The sequence below is a fragment of the Hevea brasiliensis genome, chromosome 15 (genome assembly GCF_030052815.1).
Source record: "Hevea brasiliensis isolate MT/VB/25A 57/8 chromosome 15, ASM3005281v1, whole genome shotgun sequence".
Taxonomy (NCBI): domain Eukaryota; kingdom Viridiplantae; phylum Streptophyta; class Magnoliopsida; order Malpighiales; family Euphorbiaceae; genus Hevea; species Hevea brasiliensis.
The window spans coordinates 61,464,031-61,478,653 of record NC_079507.1 but is presented as its reverse complement, the minus strand read 5'-3'; the positions used below and the strand labels follow the sequence as shown (position 1 = coordinate 61,478,653).

The window sequence follows — 14,623 nt, the reverse complement described above, 5'->3', positions numbered from 1 at the left end:
ACAACAACATTAGCCTGCCTGCTCCCCCGCTACAACTACATACAATATTACTCATCAGAAAACAACCTACGACAAAATTGTTAGTTGTGTTTCTAATGCCCCACTAAAAGAAATTAGAGTGGGAAAAGTTTATCTAACACAAATTTGAGAACCCAGGTACCTGACTTCAGGGGAAAAAAGTTCCATCAATCTCTGTCAACAATGAGGTAGCCTCTACTCAATTAGTATTCTAGCATTTAATTACAATCACTGCCAACAACATTCACACTTTCACAGAGTACTTGAGTTAATTATCAGTTTCAACTGATAGAGGCCCCAATCATATGAATCACATTTGAAATATAATTCTAGGTGAATCACAATAACTATCCAGTTTAGTAAAATACAAGCATAACATATATTTCACATATCAAGAAGAAAAATTGCAAATACATCAACCAATGACAGCGCGGCATTTCAAAATCAACCAATACAAAATACAACTGCTCTTTCGTATCTTACTTGGTGGCCTGGGCAATAATGTTACTTATGGAACTGGCCTGCTCTTTTGCAGTCTCAACCAGTGAATCCTACAGCTCAATGAATAATAAACTCAGTAAACAAGGAAAAATCTACAACTGAAGACACCAGAGGCAAGAAAAGCTATACCTGTGCAGCTATTAGCCTGGCAACTGTTTTTTTGCTTGACTCTTGAAGCTCGCCAGCAATCAAAAGCTCATCCAAAATATAGTAGGCCTTCAATATTAAAAGAAACAAATGACTAAGCAAAGAAACACTCATATTCATGTGTACAAAAAAACAATAACAATCTACTTTAATAACAGAGGCATATTTGGGCTAACCAATTGTAGCACAAATTATCAGCGGCAATCGTAATACACCAAATTTAATTTTCAAATGATATGCTAAAGAAAAAGGGGTGTAAATGAAACCCTATACAACGGAGAAATCCTGACTGGAAGATATACACATACCTTGTGGAAGTTGAAGATCAAGTCCAACTCACAGACCTGGAAGCATAAAAAGAATTACCAAACAATTAATATGGAATGATTAGGAGTTTAAGACTCCATTTGTTTCATACATAAGAGTTCAAATATTCTGAGTATTTTTCCATTCAGAGAAAATTTTTTAATTAAACTCATAACACCAAAAGAAATATAGTTCCCAGGAGTTTTTCAGTGTACAATAAATCACATCATAATTCATTTTCTCAAAAAACAATTTCCACACGCAAATCATTTTTCAGGAAATAAAGCAAGCCTAAATAAAAATAGAGCGTCCACAGGGTTAGGTTTACTCACACTGCCAAAATACCGGTCCAAAATCTCAACATAATGATGAATTATTTCAAGGACCTCTAATTCGTTGTCATCCTGATCAATGCACATGCAGAAATAAAGACTAGCATATCTGTAAAATTCATTCATTGGAAGCCACACATTGATCAGATCTAAGATGGCAAAAACACACTTCACTGATTCTCTGCATAACAATAAAGGTGCTGTCATATTCTTGCATTACCTTTTATAAACAACTTTGTATCCTCTCCATTCAACAAAATTACAAAGCTTAGGCCCTCGAGTCAGAATTACTCCGCTTAGCTCACGAATAACCTTCTCACGTGTTGACATACACAAATAGATATTAGTAATGTTAAAAAAGCACAACATTTTCAGATAATTTTCAACATAAAATAGTACCACCCGAGACCAACAATCCATCATCATGGTGGCCTTTATAAGTATATGTTTACTCAAAATCCCGAATCCAGAACCAACAGAGCTGAAAGAAGATAAGTTCCGATAACTACCTTATTTCTTTCCTTCTGAGAATATGGCGAATACCATTTGGTCAACCTCACTTTTCCTTGTCGACTAATAAGGAGGACAAAGTGAATCTGGTACACATAGTAACAGAAACCATCAATGTTTGTATTCACATTACTAAATCAATGACATGAATTTGTAAACCACTGTTAGGTAAAGAATTTGGAGAAAATTAGAAGATATAAATGATTGGATTTCCTTCTTCTTTACAGAATGAAATGAATTATCGCAATGATTTTCGATAATGGAAAGCTCCCCCTTAGATGTAAAAAATTTGAAATCCAAACATGGCAAGGCAAAGAACAAATAGTCTCATGATTTGAAAATTTCCAAAATCATAACTCAAGTCATAACCATCAAAATTCAAAATCACAAAAAAAAAAAAAAATCATCACACAATGAACCATTGTTTCTGTTAACACAACTGGAATGAAATAGCGCAGCAAATCCAGATTACAGAAATGAAGTATTAGATCCAAACCCCAAACGATAAAAAATTTTTGAAATAATTTCAACAGATCTAATGAAAAAGGCAGCAACCAAAACAAAATTGAAAAAGCTTACCATGTTCTCTGCTTGATCTTATCAAGAGATCAGTTCACAACTCCGTCAAAACCTCTGTCCAAGCTTCTATACCACGGCTTTTTTTTTTTCTTTTTTACCCGAATATGCAGTTATAGAATTGAAACTTGAACTTAAATAAATAAAGTGCAAGTTGGGCCAGATACCCTGACCCTGTGACTGCACCAAACCCTAGAAATGAGAAAGCCCAACCCAAAATCCCAATTAATTTCATTTTATATTCTGAATAATTTTTAAGCACATAATTGTGACCAAATATAACATTTAATACACTGCTAACTTTAAATTAATATGATAAAAATATTCATAGACATTATTTATAATATTTTAAAATAATTTTAAAAATAGATGAAAATAATAATATATCAATTAAAATCATTTGTCATTCTAAAGTATTATTTTTTATAATAGATAAATATTACAGAAAATGCTTAAGTAATATTATTAAAATAAATTGAAAATGTTACTATTTTTAAAAATAGTGTCCACAGAAAAAAATGTAAAAAAAATATTTATAATTTTTTTTTTATAATATGCACATGTTAGTTTTTATTAAATAATTTTAATATATTATCATTGGTAATAATATAAGCATTCAGTTAATCATAATTTAAAATGAAATTTAAAAGTTAAAAAATATATATATAATTATAAGTTAGAATTTTTAAATTTAAAATGAGAAAATAAATTAAATTGGTTGTTTTATTTATATATATAATTTTATTCAATTTAAGATTACTTGTTAAATTAGAATATTAATAATTATGAAATATTAAAATTAAATATATTAATATATAAAACTAATAATCACATTTTTTATTAAGTTATTTGTTTATTTCTTTACTATTAAATAATTATAAAATTTTTTAAAAATTTTTATTTTTTAATATTATTATATGAAATAAAAAATATATCTTCAAAGTATATAAAAATTTCTATATAAGTAAAAAAACCTTAAACTTATGTTATAAAAATCTAATAAAATTATATAAAAAATAAAATTAAATAAAAAAATAATGAACTCATTTACAATAATTAATATAAATATATTGTCTTTTATATTTATTTTAAGCCTTACAAAATTAAAATTTTCACATAAGAACAAGGCGTTTATCACCAGCACGACTTACCAATGATTCAATCATGCTTGGGCCAACCGGTGAATCAAACCCATAAAACCCGGTTCTTGTACAGCTAGGTCGTTCTCGTTCTGGTTAAGCTGAATAGTGAACACTGTATACGCCTTTTTTTCCTTCCCTCTTGATTCACCATCTCATCGAATCCGGCATACTCAAGTCCCGGCGACGGCTGGACGTTGAAGATTCTACAATACACATACGGTATTAATACCACCTCTTTCTTAACCCTTTTCATGTTTCTCTATTTTATCTTCTTTAATACTCTTCATATTCCTACTGTTCGTGTAATTGTTTGAATCTTAATTTGGTTTGAATGTTTTCAAGAGAACGTGGAGTGCAAATTATGTGATGTCAGGTCATTGATATCCAGTCTGGTTAGTTTAACTCTCTTTTGTGTCTCTGTGCAGTTCCAATCACTCTTCTAAAATGTCGTCTTCAGCTTTATCAAGATTATCCAATATCCAAGGACATCTTCACCCTTTAGACTCAAACTCCAAGGTAAGTCCTTATAATACATAAATTTCAGTCCATGTATCTGTATTTTGATAAATTCTTTCTCCTTAGATTAAGGAAGTTGATAGAATGCTTGGAATTTGTCTTTTTTTTTTTTTTAAATCCTTTTTGTGTATCAATTTTTGCTCTATAGGTTGGAGAAGGATTGGTGAAGCTCTCTCCAGAGGTTTCTCAAGCTTTGTCATGTGGGCATGCTGTTGTTGCCTTAGAGTCCACTATTATTTCCCATGGTAATTCCAATTCACTGCATTTTGTGTTTTTATGTTACTCTGATTACTTTGTATACTATCAATTTTAATTTGTGAAGAATATCTTGATTGTTCTTTCTTTTCCTTGTTCTGTTGGAGATGGGAATCTAAAGTTAATTTGAATTTTGGTTCGACTTTATTTTTTCCTTGGAACTTGATAATCCTGATTTCTAGGTGTAAAGTTTCTACATAGCGAAATCTTTAATATCCTCTAAAATTTCTTTGGATTAATTTCCTAATCTAAAAAATTTAGTTTTTTGAACAAACCATGAAAAGGCTAAGAGAACGCTCGAAAACAGACCCCCCAAAAACAAAGTTTCTACAGTGTTTAATACATTGTTAATAAACCACCAATTTCTTTACTTCCACAATACTCTCTGAATTTATTCGAACTAATGGTATTTGAGTTTGAAGAATACTATAGTTTACTCACTGTCATATCAAAGCTTTTCTTATTTGTACAAAATGAATAAGGGTTAGTTCAAACCTTGCAAGTTGTTTTTATTTTGCAGTTTATGTCTGAATATGGCAAAATGTAGCTTATGTTTTTGGCTTATGTTTAGGGATGCCATATCCTCAAAATTTGGAGACAGCAAAAGAGGTTGAGGCAATTGTGAGGGAGAATGGAGCAGTTCCTGCTACAGTTGCAATTTTAGATGGCAAACCATGCATAGGTTTTAACATTAAGCTTCAGTTTTGCAAATGCAATTACATCGATCTTGTTGCATCTTTCTATGTGTGTCTCATATATATTTTTTTTATTTCATCAATATCCATGGAAAAACCTGCCTATGGGTCCAAAATGGCAATGACAAATATTAAATCATTGCGTAAATTGGAATCAGAGCACAATGTTTGTTAGCAGTATTATAAAGTTATAGCACAACTTCTTATCACATTAGGTAAACTCTAGAGGGAAGCTTAACATAGAATAGCATGTGTTCAATGGGCTAATTAGAGTATTATGTGTTAATGCAGAAAAGGATTTAGTGCCTATTTTCAATTTATCTCTTGAGCAGCCTTAGAAAAAGGCAAGAATGAAAGAAAGAATTGTTAAAGCTTCTTAATCAAAGGCATCGTGGGAAGAGAATGGAATAAAGATAGTGAATTATACTTCATTTTAAATGCTACATATTTTTTATGCTGATTCTCTTGATTGTGTTTTGGACACTCTGGGCTTGCTGTTCCCTTGGTCCTTGTTTTACCTCTGTAATTCTGGAAGATTTATTGTTTTATTTGTTTCAACATGATATATTTCCAAAATTTGTTATGTAAAAATCATTCATGTTGCTAAGTTTAGGTTTAAGCATGGAAGAGTTGGAGAGACTTGCTACTCTGGGAACTAGAGCACAAAAAACTGCTCGGAGGGACATTGCTTATGTGGTGTGTGCCTTTGAATATTACTCAACTGTTCTTTTCCTATAGGCATAGACTTTCTTAATTGATCTGTTTGTGCAAATTGCGCTGTGGCTGCTTTTATATATATAATATGTCCTAGAAATGTTTATATTAGGAACATTGATATTTTAGATTGTTGCATGAAAGATCACCATGTTTTTTAAATGATTGAGTTGATTAGAAAGGCTAAGAATTTTTTTTTTCTCATAGTTATTTAATGAAAAGAACTAAAGAAATGCATACTGGTGCACTAGAAGAAATTAGATCCCAACATTTATTTGATGGAATAGCATTGATGATTTATAACAGTTCAACGAAGTATGTTAGTGTTAAGAGTTCCTAAATAACTCAAGGAAATGTTGCAACAGTTTGAAATGACTCATTTATGAGTCTAATCCTAAATATGATTGTTCATCGTAAAACTTGTGAATCATAACATGTCTATACTCCATTGCAAAGAAAGTCAAATGTATAGCATTTACATTGCAACAATGAAACTAGATCAGCACTGTTGGACTCAACAAACTAATCTCATGTCTAGTATATAAAAGTAAATCTTGATTGCAAATAATTGATTAACTAAGTTGTCTATCAAGTAGAAACTTAATCCTTGGAGTTATTAGCTATAAAAAGTTTTCAGATGAGAAATGTTTTATGGAACTGGGAAATTCCTATGCTTGTGCCCTATAGTTCTCTATGTCGGGCCCATAGCAGAGTATATCCATTAAGTATTTTCACATGTTTCTTTATTGTAAGCTTCTATAGTTTTTGACGGCAGACTACTGAGCTGTTATATTGAGATGGCTGCATCAGCAACTAATTTTGATATTTACACCTTAGTTAATTGAGCATGTGTGATCAAATATTAATTTGATACCTGTATTATTATTGTTCTTTATTTATAGATTTTGGTCTGGTAAATTTCTTTAACCAGTGCTAGTTTTAATTTGCCTGTCAACTTTTGCTCTCTACGATTTTTTCTTCGTAGGTGGCCACCAGAGGAAATGGTGCGACTACTGTTTCTGCAACCGTGTATTTTGCTTCTATGGTTGTGATTCTGAGTCATAAAATTTTATGAATACATTTTTTTTCTCTTTTTTTGTGCTTGTTCTTTTCTTGTATTACATGTATAGCTTTCGCTGAGATTCAGATATTACAACTCGTGCAGGTTGGTATCTCTGTGTTTGTTACTGGAGGAATTGGAGGAGTACATAGACATGGCGAAAATAGTATATTTATCTTCCTTCTGTATCCTTGTGATAGATTATTTGGTGAATTTTACTGTTTTAATTTTTTTTTCCTATAACTGTATGTGCAGACCTTATCCCTAACATAAATGTTGCATTCTAAATTGTGAATGGTAAATTAGTTTATTCCAACTTTCATGGTCCATTTAATGATTTGGAATTTGCTGTAGATGGATCATTAAATAGGCAGTAAGAATCGTTCATTTTGGACAATCTGGATCTGATATCGCCATTATTTTTGTGCAGAAACTAACAGAACTGATGGCTTATTCATATATCTGTGTTTTAGTTTTGACCAAGTGATGTGATGTGATTGTTTTTGCATATCCTAGATCTCTTGAAACATCACCAAATGACTTAAAGGTTGTCATTGTGTAAGACTCTTGTACAATGTGGACTAGAATTAAAGTTGCCATTTCTATTATTTTATTGCTATTTTATAAATTTCAGCAACTGAATTTTTCAAATCCAGCACCTATTTTCTACTTGTAAATCTCCACTAAATGGGTTCCCATAATCCCATCCTATTCAATTCATTAGTTTTACAATCTTTTTCTAACTGTGAATTCTAATACTTTGATACAATGTAAATTTGAATGACTTGATAACATTTCATCTATTCAGTCCCAAATCAACTGATATTGCACAGTATATGATGCATGCTCTGTTGTTTTATAACAACCAACAGAAAAATGATATTTATTGTTCTAAAGTTTATGAGGGAAATTAATTGAAGGAGATAACAGCAATTTTGAAATGCTGAGCAATTCCGATCATTGGTGAAAGCCCTGTCCAAAGGGAAGATCGAGGGCAAGATTTTAATAGTTAAAATCCTAGCACAATGAACAAGAAACAAAGTTAGAAGTAACTAAATTTCAAAATACTAATGGATGATGGCGAAGTTTCACAAGAGCATGATGAATTTGAAGTTGAAGAGAAACTCGTTCAATTTCCCAGAGATATTAGCCTAAATAATGCATAATGAATGTAATGGAATGTAAGGGTTTAGTAAAGAATAGTTTTTGAGCATAACAACTCAAAGTTACTTTTTCAGCTTGGGAAGCCTGAAGGTACAATAAGAAGTAATTCCCCTTGCATCATTATTATTTTGTGAAGAGGAAGTCAAATTGAGAAAGTTTACAATTTTCCTACATGTGTATGTCAGAAGTTGGAGAATTTTACAATTATGCTTTATATAATGTCAGTTTTGGTAGTTTAGGGTTCATCATATGGGACCTTGTACAATGTGACATTAGGGTAAGCTCCCATAGTTTTGTAACTTCAAAGTCAAATTATTATTATTATTATTATTATTTTTGTTGGGGTTGACATTAGGGTAAGCTCCCATAGTTTTGTAACTTCAAAGTCAAATTATTATTATTATTATTATTTTTGTTGGGGTTGGGGAGGGGGATCTGCTAGCAAGGAGTGGATAATGCAAACTAGTCTCTGTCACCATGAAATGAGAGAATGTGAACTGACATCATTAATAACAATATTTGGCACTAAGGTTCTTTTCCTATCATCATTCATCAAAAAGAGCAAGCTGTTCATTACATGACTTTCAAGAAATGAGCAATGCTTTTGGCTTGTTCGTCAGTCGTGATATAGAGACACAAACTTTCATTACAAACCCGTTGTTGATCTCATGAATTCCCTTTTTTTCATTGAAAAAAAAAAATGCAGCATAGAAAAGTTACTGTTATTCAAACCTTGATTGTTGAAATTGACACTTATTTACTTGTTTTCCTGGCAGCAATGGATATATCCTCTGATCTCACTGAGCTTGGCAGGACTCCAGTTGCTGTTATCTCTGCTGGAGTGAAATCTATATTAGATATTCCAAGGACCCTTGAATATTTGGTATATGTAACATTTTTCTTCTGCAAATGATATTGGAAGCTATTCACTTTTGATCATGAATCTTACTACCTATTTTATCAACACAGGAAACTCAAGGAGTATGTGTTGCTACTTATAAGACCAATGAGTTTCCTGCTTTTTTCACAGAAACAAGTGGCTGTAAGGTAGTGGTCAAATTTTTTCTCTCCAAAATACGCTTGAGTGACAGTTAGGAGTGGGCTTCACCTAAGGAGAAGTATGTGGGGGACAACAGAAGTTGTTAGATTTGTGAGGACATATACAAGTAATTCACACGTGAAAAATAAGCCTGAAAATATTGTTGCCCTAAAAAAAATCATTAGAAACATGCAAGGAGAAAATAATATAACCATAAAAAAATTTTGAATCATTAGAAACTTGATTTTACATTCACTTGTACCTACTAGTAACATAAAGTTTGTTTAAAATGATATTTCTTCTAATAATTTTGCTGTTTGATTTGTAACTATCACATAGGCAACTTGTCGTGTTGACAGCCCAGAGGAATGTGCTCGGCTGATAGGTAAGTGAAGTTTTGCTCATCTCATCATTATCTCATCCTTCCCCAATCAAAATTAAATTAATTGTGTTTGATTTTTGTTAATTGCAGATGCTAATATGAAACTTAAGCTTGGGACTGGAATTTTGATTGCTGTTCCGATCCCAAAAGAGCACTCAGCTTCTGGAAATTTAATTGAGTCTGCCATACAAAGTGCCCTTAGAGAAGCCAGGTTGATAAGTGTATTTAGCTAATGAAATATCCAACTCCTAGGTTTGTTTCCTAATAACTGTGTTATTTATAAAAAAAAAAAATGGGCCTTTAATTTGCATACAATTGAACTGGGTCTTCAGGGATAAGAATATAACAGGCAGTGCTGAAACCCCCTTCTTGCTTGCAAGAGTGAATGAAATAACTGGAGGTGCCTCACTGGCATCAAGTATCCTTCTATTAGTCCTAACATATCTTAATTTTTGGAAATTCTTTATCTTTTAAAAAAAAATTATTCTGTCTGTAGTATCAGATAGGCAATGAAGATGATTTTTAAACTGTTACAAGGTATATCTGAAATAATTTGTTTATTTTTGTGTGTAAAGAAGTTGTACTTTGTAAAGTTTTTAATGATAGAGTTGTTGATCTGGCAACATAATTTTCTTAACTAAATCTCAGATATTGCACTTGTAAAAAATAATTCTCTTGTTGGCGCAAGGATTGCAGTAGCCCTTGCTCAGCTTAGAGAGCATTCTAATAAAGGTAACATTTAGTTCTTTTCTCCGTAATTTATTTCTTGATAGCAAGTACTGGAGGATAATATAGAAGGTAGCTGAAGGGAAAATAGAATGGTGTTGTATATTACAGGTTGTTGTCTTATGATTTATGCTTTCTTGTGTCGTCTTTGGCATATTAGCAATTACAAAACGGTAAACCAGTTAAGCTGAAGGAAAAGAAGAAAATTGATAGTATGCATTGTCTAACTAATGATTGTTAACTGCAGTGGCCTCTTAGGGTGACTAACTATTAGTATTTGCATTAGTACTATAGTCAAACATGCCATTGGGTCTTTTGTGATTTATTTTTTAAAAATTACTTAAAAATTTAAATGATTTATTAAAATTGTAAAATGTTTAAAATAATGAAAATTAATAGTATTGTCTTGTCAACTATATATATTGTCAAGGGGGATCAATTGGTCGAAAATAGAACATTTGTATCTATTTGAACAAAATAAATCATAGTTGATGGTACTTTTATATCAGAAAACATATTTATGTGAACAAATATCCACAACTCTAATAAGCTTTGTTGGAAGCAAATTCTTCAACTTTCTCCATTTATTCGCTATCAAATCTTTGTTTGTACTACGTGAACTTAGGACTCCTAATGGATCAGTTTACATTATCAGTTGGTTGAATATAAAATTACCTTCGCCTAATCATGATTACATTTTGCATGCAAATTTTAAGAACACAATGGGGGCAAAAGCATGTAAACCATGATAAGAGTGGAAGATTATATAACGAAGATCTATTATATTATGTTAAAATTCAAAATTTTAAATAATACTAGTGAAATGTTTATATGAAATTATTGAGCTAATTTTATTATTATTTTCTTTAAATTAAATTTATAAACAGTGTTGGCAAGACAGTAGGGGTATGCCTTTGTGTTAGATCCAAAAATCATGAGGGGTCAAATTGTACATTGGATGATAGTACAAGAACCTAGAGATGCATTTGGTCTATTATTTTAGATAAAAACATATTTGATTATACATCCAAATATCCAGAATTCAAATATGTTTGATGCAATCTCTTTAAGTTTCTCCTTTTATTCCCTGACAAAATTTCTTTGCACCACATGAACTTGGGACTCATCTTGAAGTAGTTTCAATTATTGATTATTGAATAGATATTTACCTTCACCTACTCAGTAATTATATTTCTCATGCAAATTTCAAGAACAATAGCTACATATAGGTGGGTGTCTTCTTGTTGTGGCTTTTCTGTGATGTAAGAGTTATTGAAAAGGGATGCAGTCCAAAGACATGTATCTTTTAATACTTACAACAAGTGGTACTGACAAAATCAAGACCACTTGCTTTGTTTTATGAGGAAACTTGCATATACCTATTGCATTTATGGTTCCTCCACAGGGAAGGCGTTTTGAACATTAACAATTCCATATAATGGTGAGATCACGTGGTTGCCACAGGATGATAGCTACTTCGGCAAACAAATGATGCCCTTGCTTGCTAGTGTTACCTTTCACCCTGTGTTTTGATCTCCAAGTGTCTGGTATGATTTTGTCATTGACTCTGTTTTTCATTTTATGGAATCGATTTGGTCCTCTATCCAGCTATATTAACTGATGACATTCTCCCAGTGGCTGCATCCCCCCATTTCTTTCTCTCTGTCAATAATTCATGGGTTGAGTTACAACTTTAAGACTAATGTTGTCTTTCCCAAATTAAAACCTTGTCTGTTGAGAAGTGTTTTTGCTTAACCTTATTGTTACACATTTCTATATCTCTTTATTTTCGTGTGTTTTCTAGAGGGTTGTGGATCTATATTGACTGGTTTTGAGTTAGCTGTGATTGCAACTATTGTAACTCAGGCTGTTTGCTTATTCTACATCAGTGATTTCTATTTACTTTGGTGCTCTTTTGTTGCTACTTTTGCTGTTATATTCCCTTTTTGTCATTTCCATTAGATGTTAAATTTGAATCTACGAGTTTGATTTGCATGTGCTTGGTTTTTATGTAGGGGCTATTTTGTTGGAATTGGGTTATCTTCTCTTTAAGTTTTGTCTGTCTGTGGCTTGAAATCTTTATTCAAGTTTATCAATATGCTTTGTGTTTTCTGCTTCTCATTGATGTTTGCGGCTTAATACAATTTCAATGATGATTGATTATGAAACTCTTGATTTAAGAATATTCAATTATTTTTCATTGTCAAAAGAAGAGTTGTATTAATCAGAGCGCTGTAATCTTGGCATGGTGTCAATCTATGTTGGTTCTCACTAAGTTTTACTACCTAGTAATACTTTATCTTATGTGCATCAAATCTAAGTTTTCCTGCTATCTTTCTCATTGTTTAGACAATGTAGAGAACTCCAAAACAGTAAATTGAAAATATAAGAATTTTCCATCATGTGTTAATCCTGCAGTTTTTGCACCATTATCTTAGCCCATTGCAGCATTTTAATAGGGTGTAGAAAATAGCAAGATAGATTGCATGAATCATGACATCTATTCTTTATGGGGTCAGAAAATAGCATGGCAATAATATTTTTTTTTTTAAATCTTATGTTTATGGTATCAAATTGTCAATTGTGATATTCTAAAAGCAAGTCATTAGTTTTCAGATTATCCTTAATTACTGAATTTTGTGTTTGCAATTGCAGTATGTTTGTCTTTTGAAGACAAGGATGATTGAAGATATTTTACCTTGTGCTCTAGGTCTTGTGCATTAACTTTTTCGTATTGCAAATTGCCAAAGAATACTTTACAAACTAAGGCAAACATTTTTAATTTATTTTTTTTTTTAATTTTTAATTTTGCAATGCGGGTTAAAATTTGCCTGCGGTTCTTGTCTCTCCTCAGTCATTGCAATTCTTGCCTGTCATTATTGTCACTCCAGATTTGTTTTAGAATGCACAAAATACTCTTTTTAATTGCGATTTTTATTCAGTTTCCCCCTCCATTGTTGTTTTCTATGATTGATTTTTTTTTTTTTTGGCTTATTTGTACTCTTGATTGGAGTTCAAACTTCTTGAAGGCGATTTTAGTGGCATTAAACTGGAGTTACATAGGTCTATAATTTTAGCAGCACGTTTAATCATCCTCATACTGGTGAAGAGATCCGTGCAACCATGGCTAGACTTGGAGTCTATTGACATACCATTACGTAAAAATCTTGTTAACTGTGGCCTTCTCATTGCCAAAAGTATAAAATCAGCCTATGGGCTTTGCAAATTTGTTATCTGAACCACCCCCATAAAAGTCGCCATGGAACCCTTAAACGTAGTCATTGTTCTTGAATTCACCTCCTTGTCAAGAATGGGTGGGATCTTGAAGCTAGATGTGTAAAGTTTCTACTCCTATAAAAATATTCGACTTGTTGCCGTTTCTAATAATAATAACAAGAAAAGATACCAATTAGATGTTACGTAAGCTAATTCAAATCAATGTCTACAAACATGCATCTATCAAATATGTTTTGAATAAAGAAAGAATTTTTTACAGTAATCAAACCAAAGTAGATGTTAAGACTAATTTGAGGTATTTAATACACAACTATTTAGTTAATTGAACATGTCCTAAATTAAGAATTTTCAAATAAGAAAACATCTATGTTGAGATTAGAATGTAGGGGAGAATAAAGAGAAAATATCAAAAGCCCACTTAAGGAACTAGAATTTCAGTTGAAGGGAAATGAGGATCTGCAGAGTGGACAGGTAAATTGGTGAAAATGGAACCACTTGTCAATGCAATCCAAGTGGAAGACATGTTTACACCTTGAGAGTTGGGTGACTAAATCTTCAGACCTAAAATCCACCAGGCAAATGGAGCACATAACACTCTCACCATCACTATGACTCATCTTCTGCAAGTCTTGAAACCTGGCAGCTGCAGGGAGGCACGGCAGGAAAATGTTTGATGATGAGAAATTGGAAATGTGGTGGTTGTGCCCATATAATAATCTATTCAAGAAACTGAAAACACTCTGCTTTAGCTGACGCAGTGGAATGAGAATACAAGTGTAGAACACAATTGTAGCCATGCAAATTTGAGACCCTGAATACACCATTGAGATCATTTTGCCTGACTTTGGCTTGCGTTTGTTTCTTCTTCTTCTGAAAAGGCTGTGAGAGAATTGATGATGAAGGGGAAGGCCTCTAGATATATATATATATATATATATATAAAAAGCAGGCAGCTAGCCACACTTTCTTATAAAAAGAAAAGAAAATTAAGTCAATGATTAATTTTAATTAATTAGTTAGTAATAGAATGAATGTATTGACTTTTGGTAGAAATTTCTTAATTAATTAGAATACAGAAGTGTCTTCATTGGAAACAATTTAGAAAAATAGAATGCAGGAAAGTAATATGCCCGGTAGTGAAGGGCCGGTGCCGACACCACATATTCTCCTAGTCTTCCTCTCCACTCATTCTACTTGCGTTCCCTCGCATATTTTACTAGTGTTCCTCTTGTTTAAGTCTTTATTTGTTTCGTGGAATATAATTTAAAAAATATTTTTTTATAAGAATTCTGTTTTAAAAAAT

At 31.9% G+C, this 14,623-nt stretch overlaps 2 protein-coding genes across 5 annotated transcripts; one reads left to right on the top strand and one right to left on the bottom strand.

The window, feature by feature from the left end:
- Window positions 1-281: 281 nt before the first annotated feature.
- On the bottom strand, window positions 282-2,513 carry LOC110632304 (AP-1 complex subunit sigma-2). The gene is made up of 7 exons (XM_021780478.2): window positions 2,394-2,513; window positions 1,814-1,900; window positions 1,525-1,616; window positions 1,305-1,413; window positions 975-1,010; window positions 649-735; window positions 282-569 (listed from the first exon to the last, which is right to left on the bottom strand). The coding sequence occupies exons 1-7, from the start codon at window positions 2,394-2,396 to the stop codon at window positions 498-500; spliced, it is 486 nt and encodes a 161-aa protein (XP_021636170.1). The 5' UTR covers window positions 2,397-2,513; the 3' UTR covers window positions 282-497.
- A 1,047-nt stretch (window positions 2,514-3,560) lies between these two features.
- On the top strand, window positions 3,561-13,037 carry LOC110632302 (pseudouridine-5'-phosphate glycosidase). Of its 4 annotated transcripts, XR_002490649.2 has the most exons (15): window positions 3,565-3,751; window positions 3,958-4,048; window positions 4,197-4,293; window positions 4,875-4,985; window positions 5,612-5,694; window positions 6,698-6,757; window positions 6,878-6,938; window positions 8,713-8,819; window positions 8,906-8,983; window positions 9,315-9,360; window positions 9,448-9,568; window positions 9,690-9,775; window positions 10,006-10,089; window positions 11,489-11,630; window positions 12,739-13,037. XR_002490649.2 is itself a non-coding variant. In XM_021780474.2 (14 exons), exons 2-14 carry the CDS (start codon window positions 3,977-3,979, stop codon window positions 11,500-11,502), a joined length of 1,020 nt encoding a protein of 339 aa, XP_021636166.1. In that variant the 5' UTR covers window positions 3,564-3,751; window positions 3,958-3,976; the 3' UTR covers window positions 11,503-11,985. The 4 variants fall into 4 exon arrangements, 1 of the variants encoding a protein (XP_021636166.1); XR_009144293.1 differs by lacking the exon at window positions 6,698-6,757 and having other exon boundaries at window positions 3,563-3,751; XM_021780474.2 differs by lacking the exon at window positions 12,739-13,037 and having other exon boundaries at window positions 3,564-3,751; window positions 11,489-11,985.
- Window positions 13,038-14,623: the final 1,586 nt, after the last annotated feature.

What these genes read in the sequence shown, in the direction of transcription:
- LOC110632304 (XM_021780478.2), bottom strand. An exon ending in TGGACCGGTATTTTGGCAGT is followed by an intron (nt 1,011 to 1,304) that starts GTGAGTAAACCT and finishes TTATGCTTCCAG; the next exon opens with GTCTGTGAGTTGGACTTGAT. An exon ending in TGATCTTCAACTTCCACAAG is followed by an intron (nt 736 to 974) that starts GTATGTGTATAT and finishes TTAATATTGAAG; the next exon opens with GCCTACTATATTTTGGATGA.
- LOC110632302 (XM_021780474.2), top strand. Translation starts at nt 3,977, where the DNA reads ATGTCGTCTTCAGCTTTATCAAGATTATCCAATATCCAAGGACATCTT. An exon ending in CCGTGTATTTTGCTTCTATG is followed by an intron (nt 6,758 to 6,877) that starts GTTGTGATTCTG and finishes CAACTCGTGCAG; the next exon opens with GTTGGTATCTCTGTGTTTGT. An exon ending in ACATAGACATGGCGAAAATA is followed by an intron (nt 6,939 to 8,712) that starts GTATATTTATCT and finishes TTTTCCTGGCAG; the next exon opens with CAATGGATATATCCTCTGAT.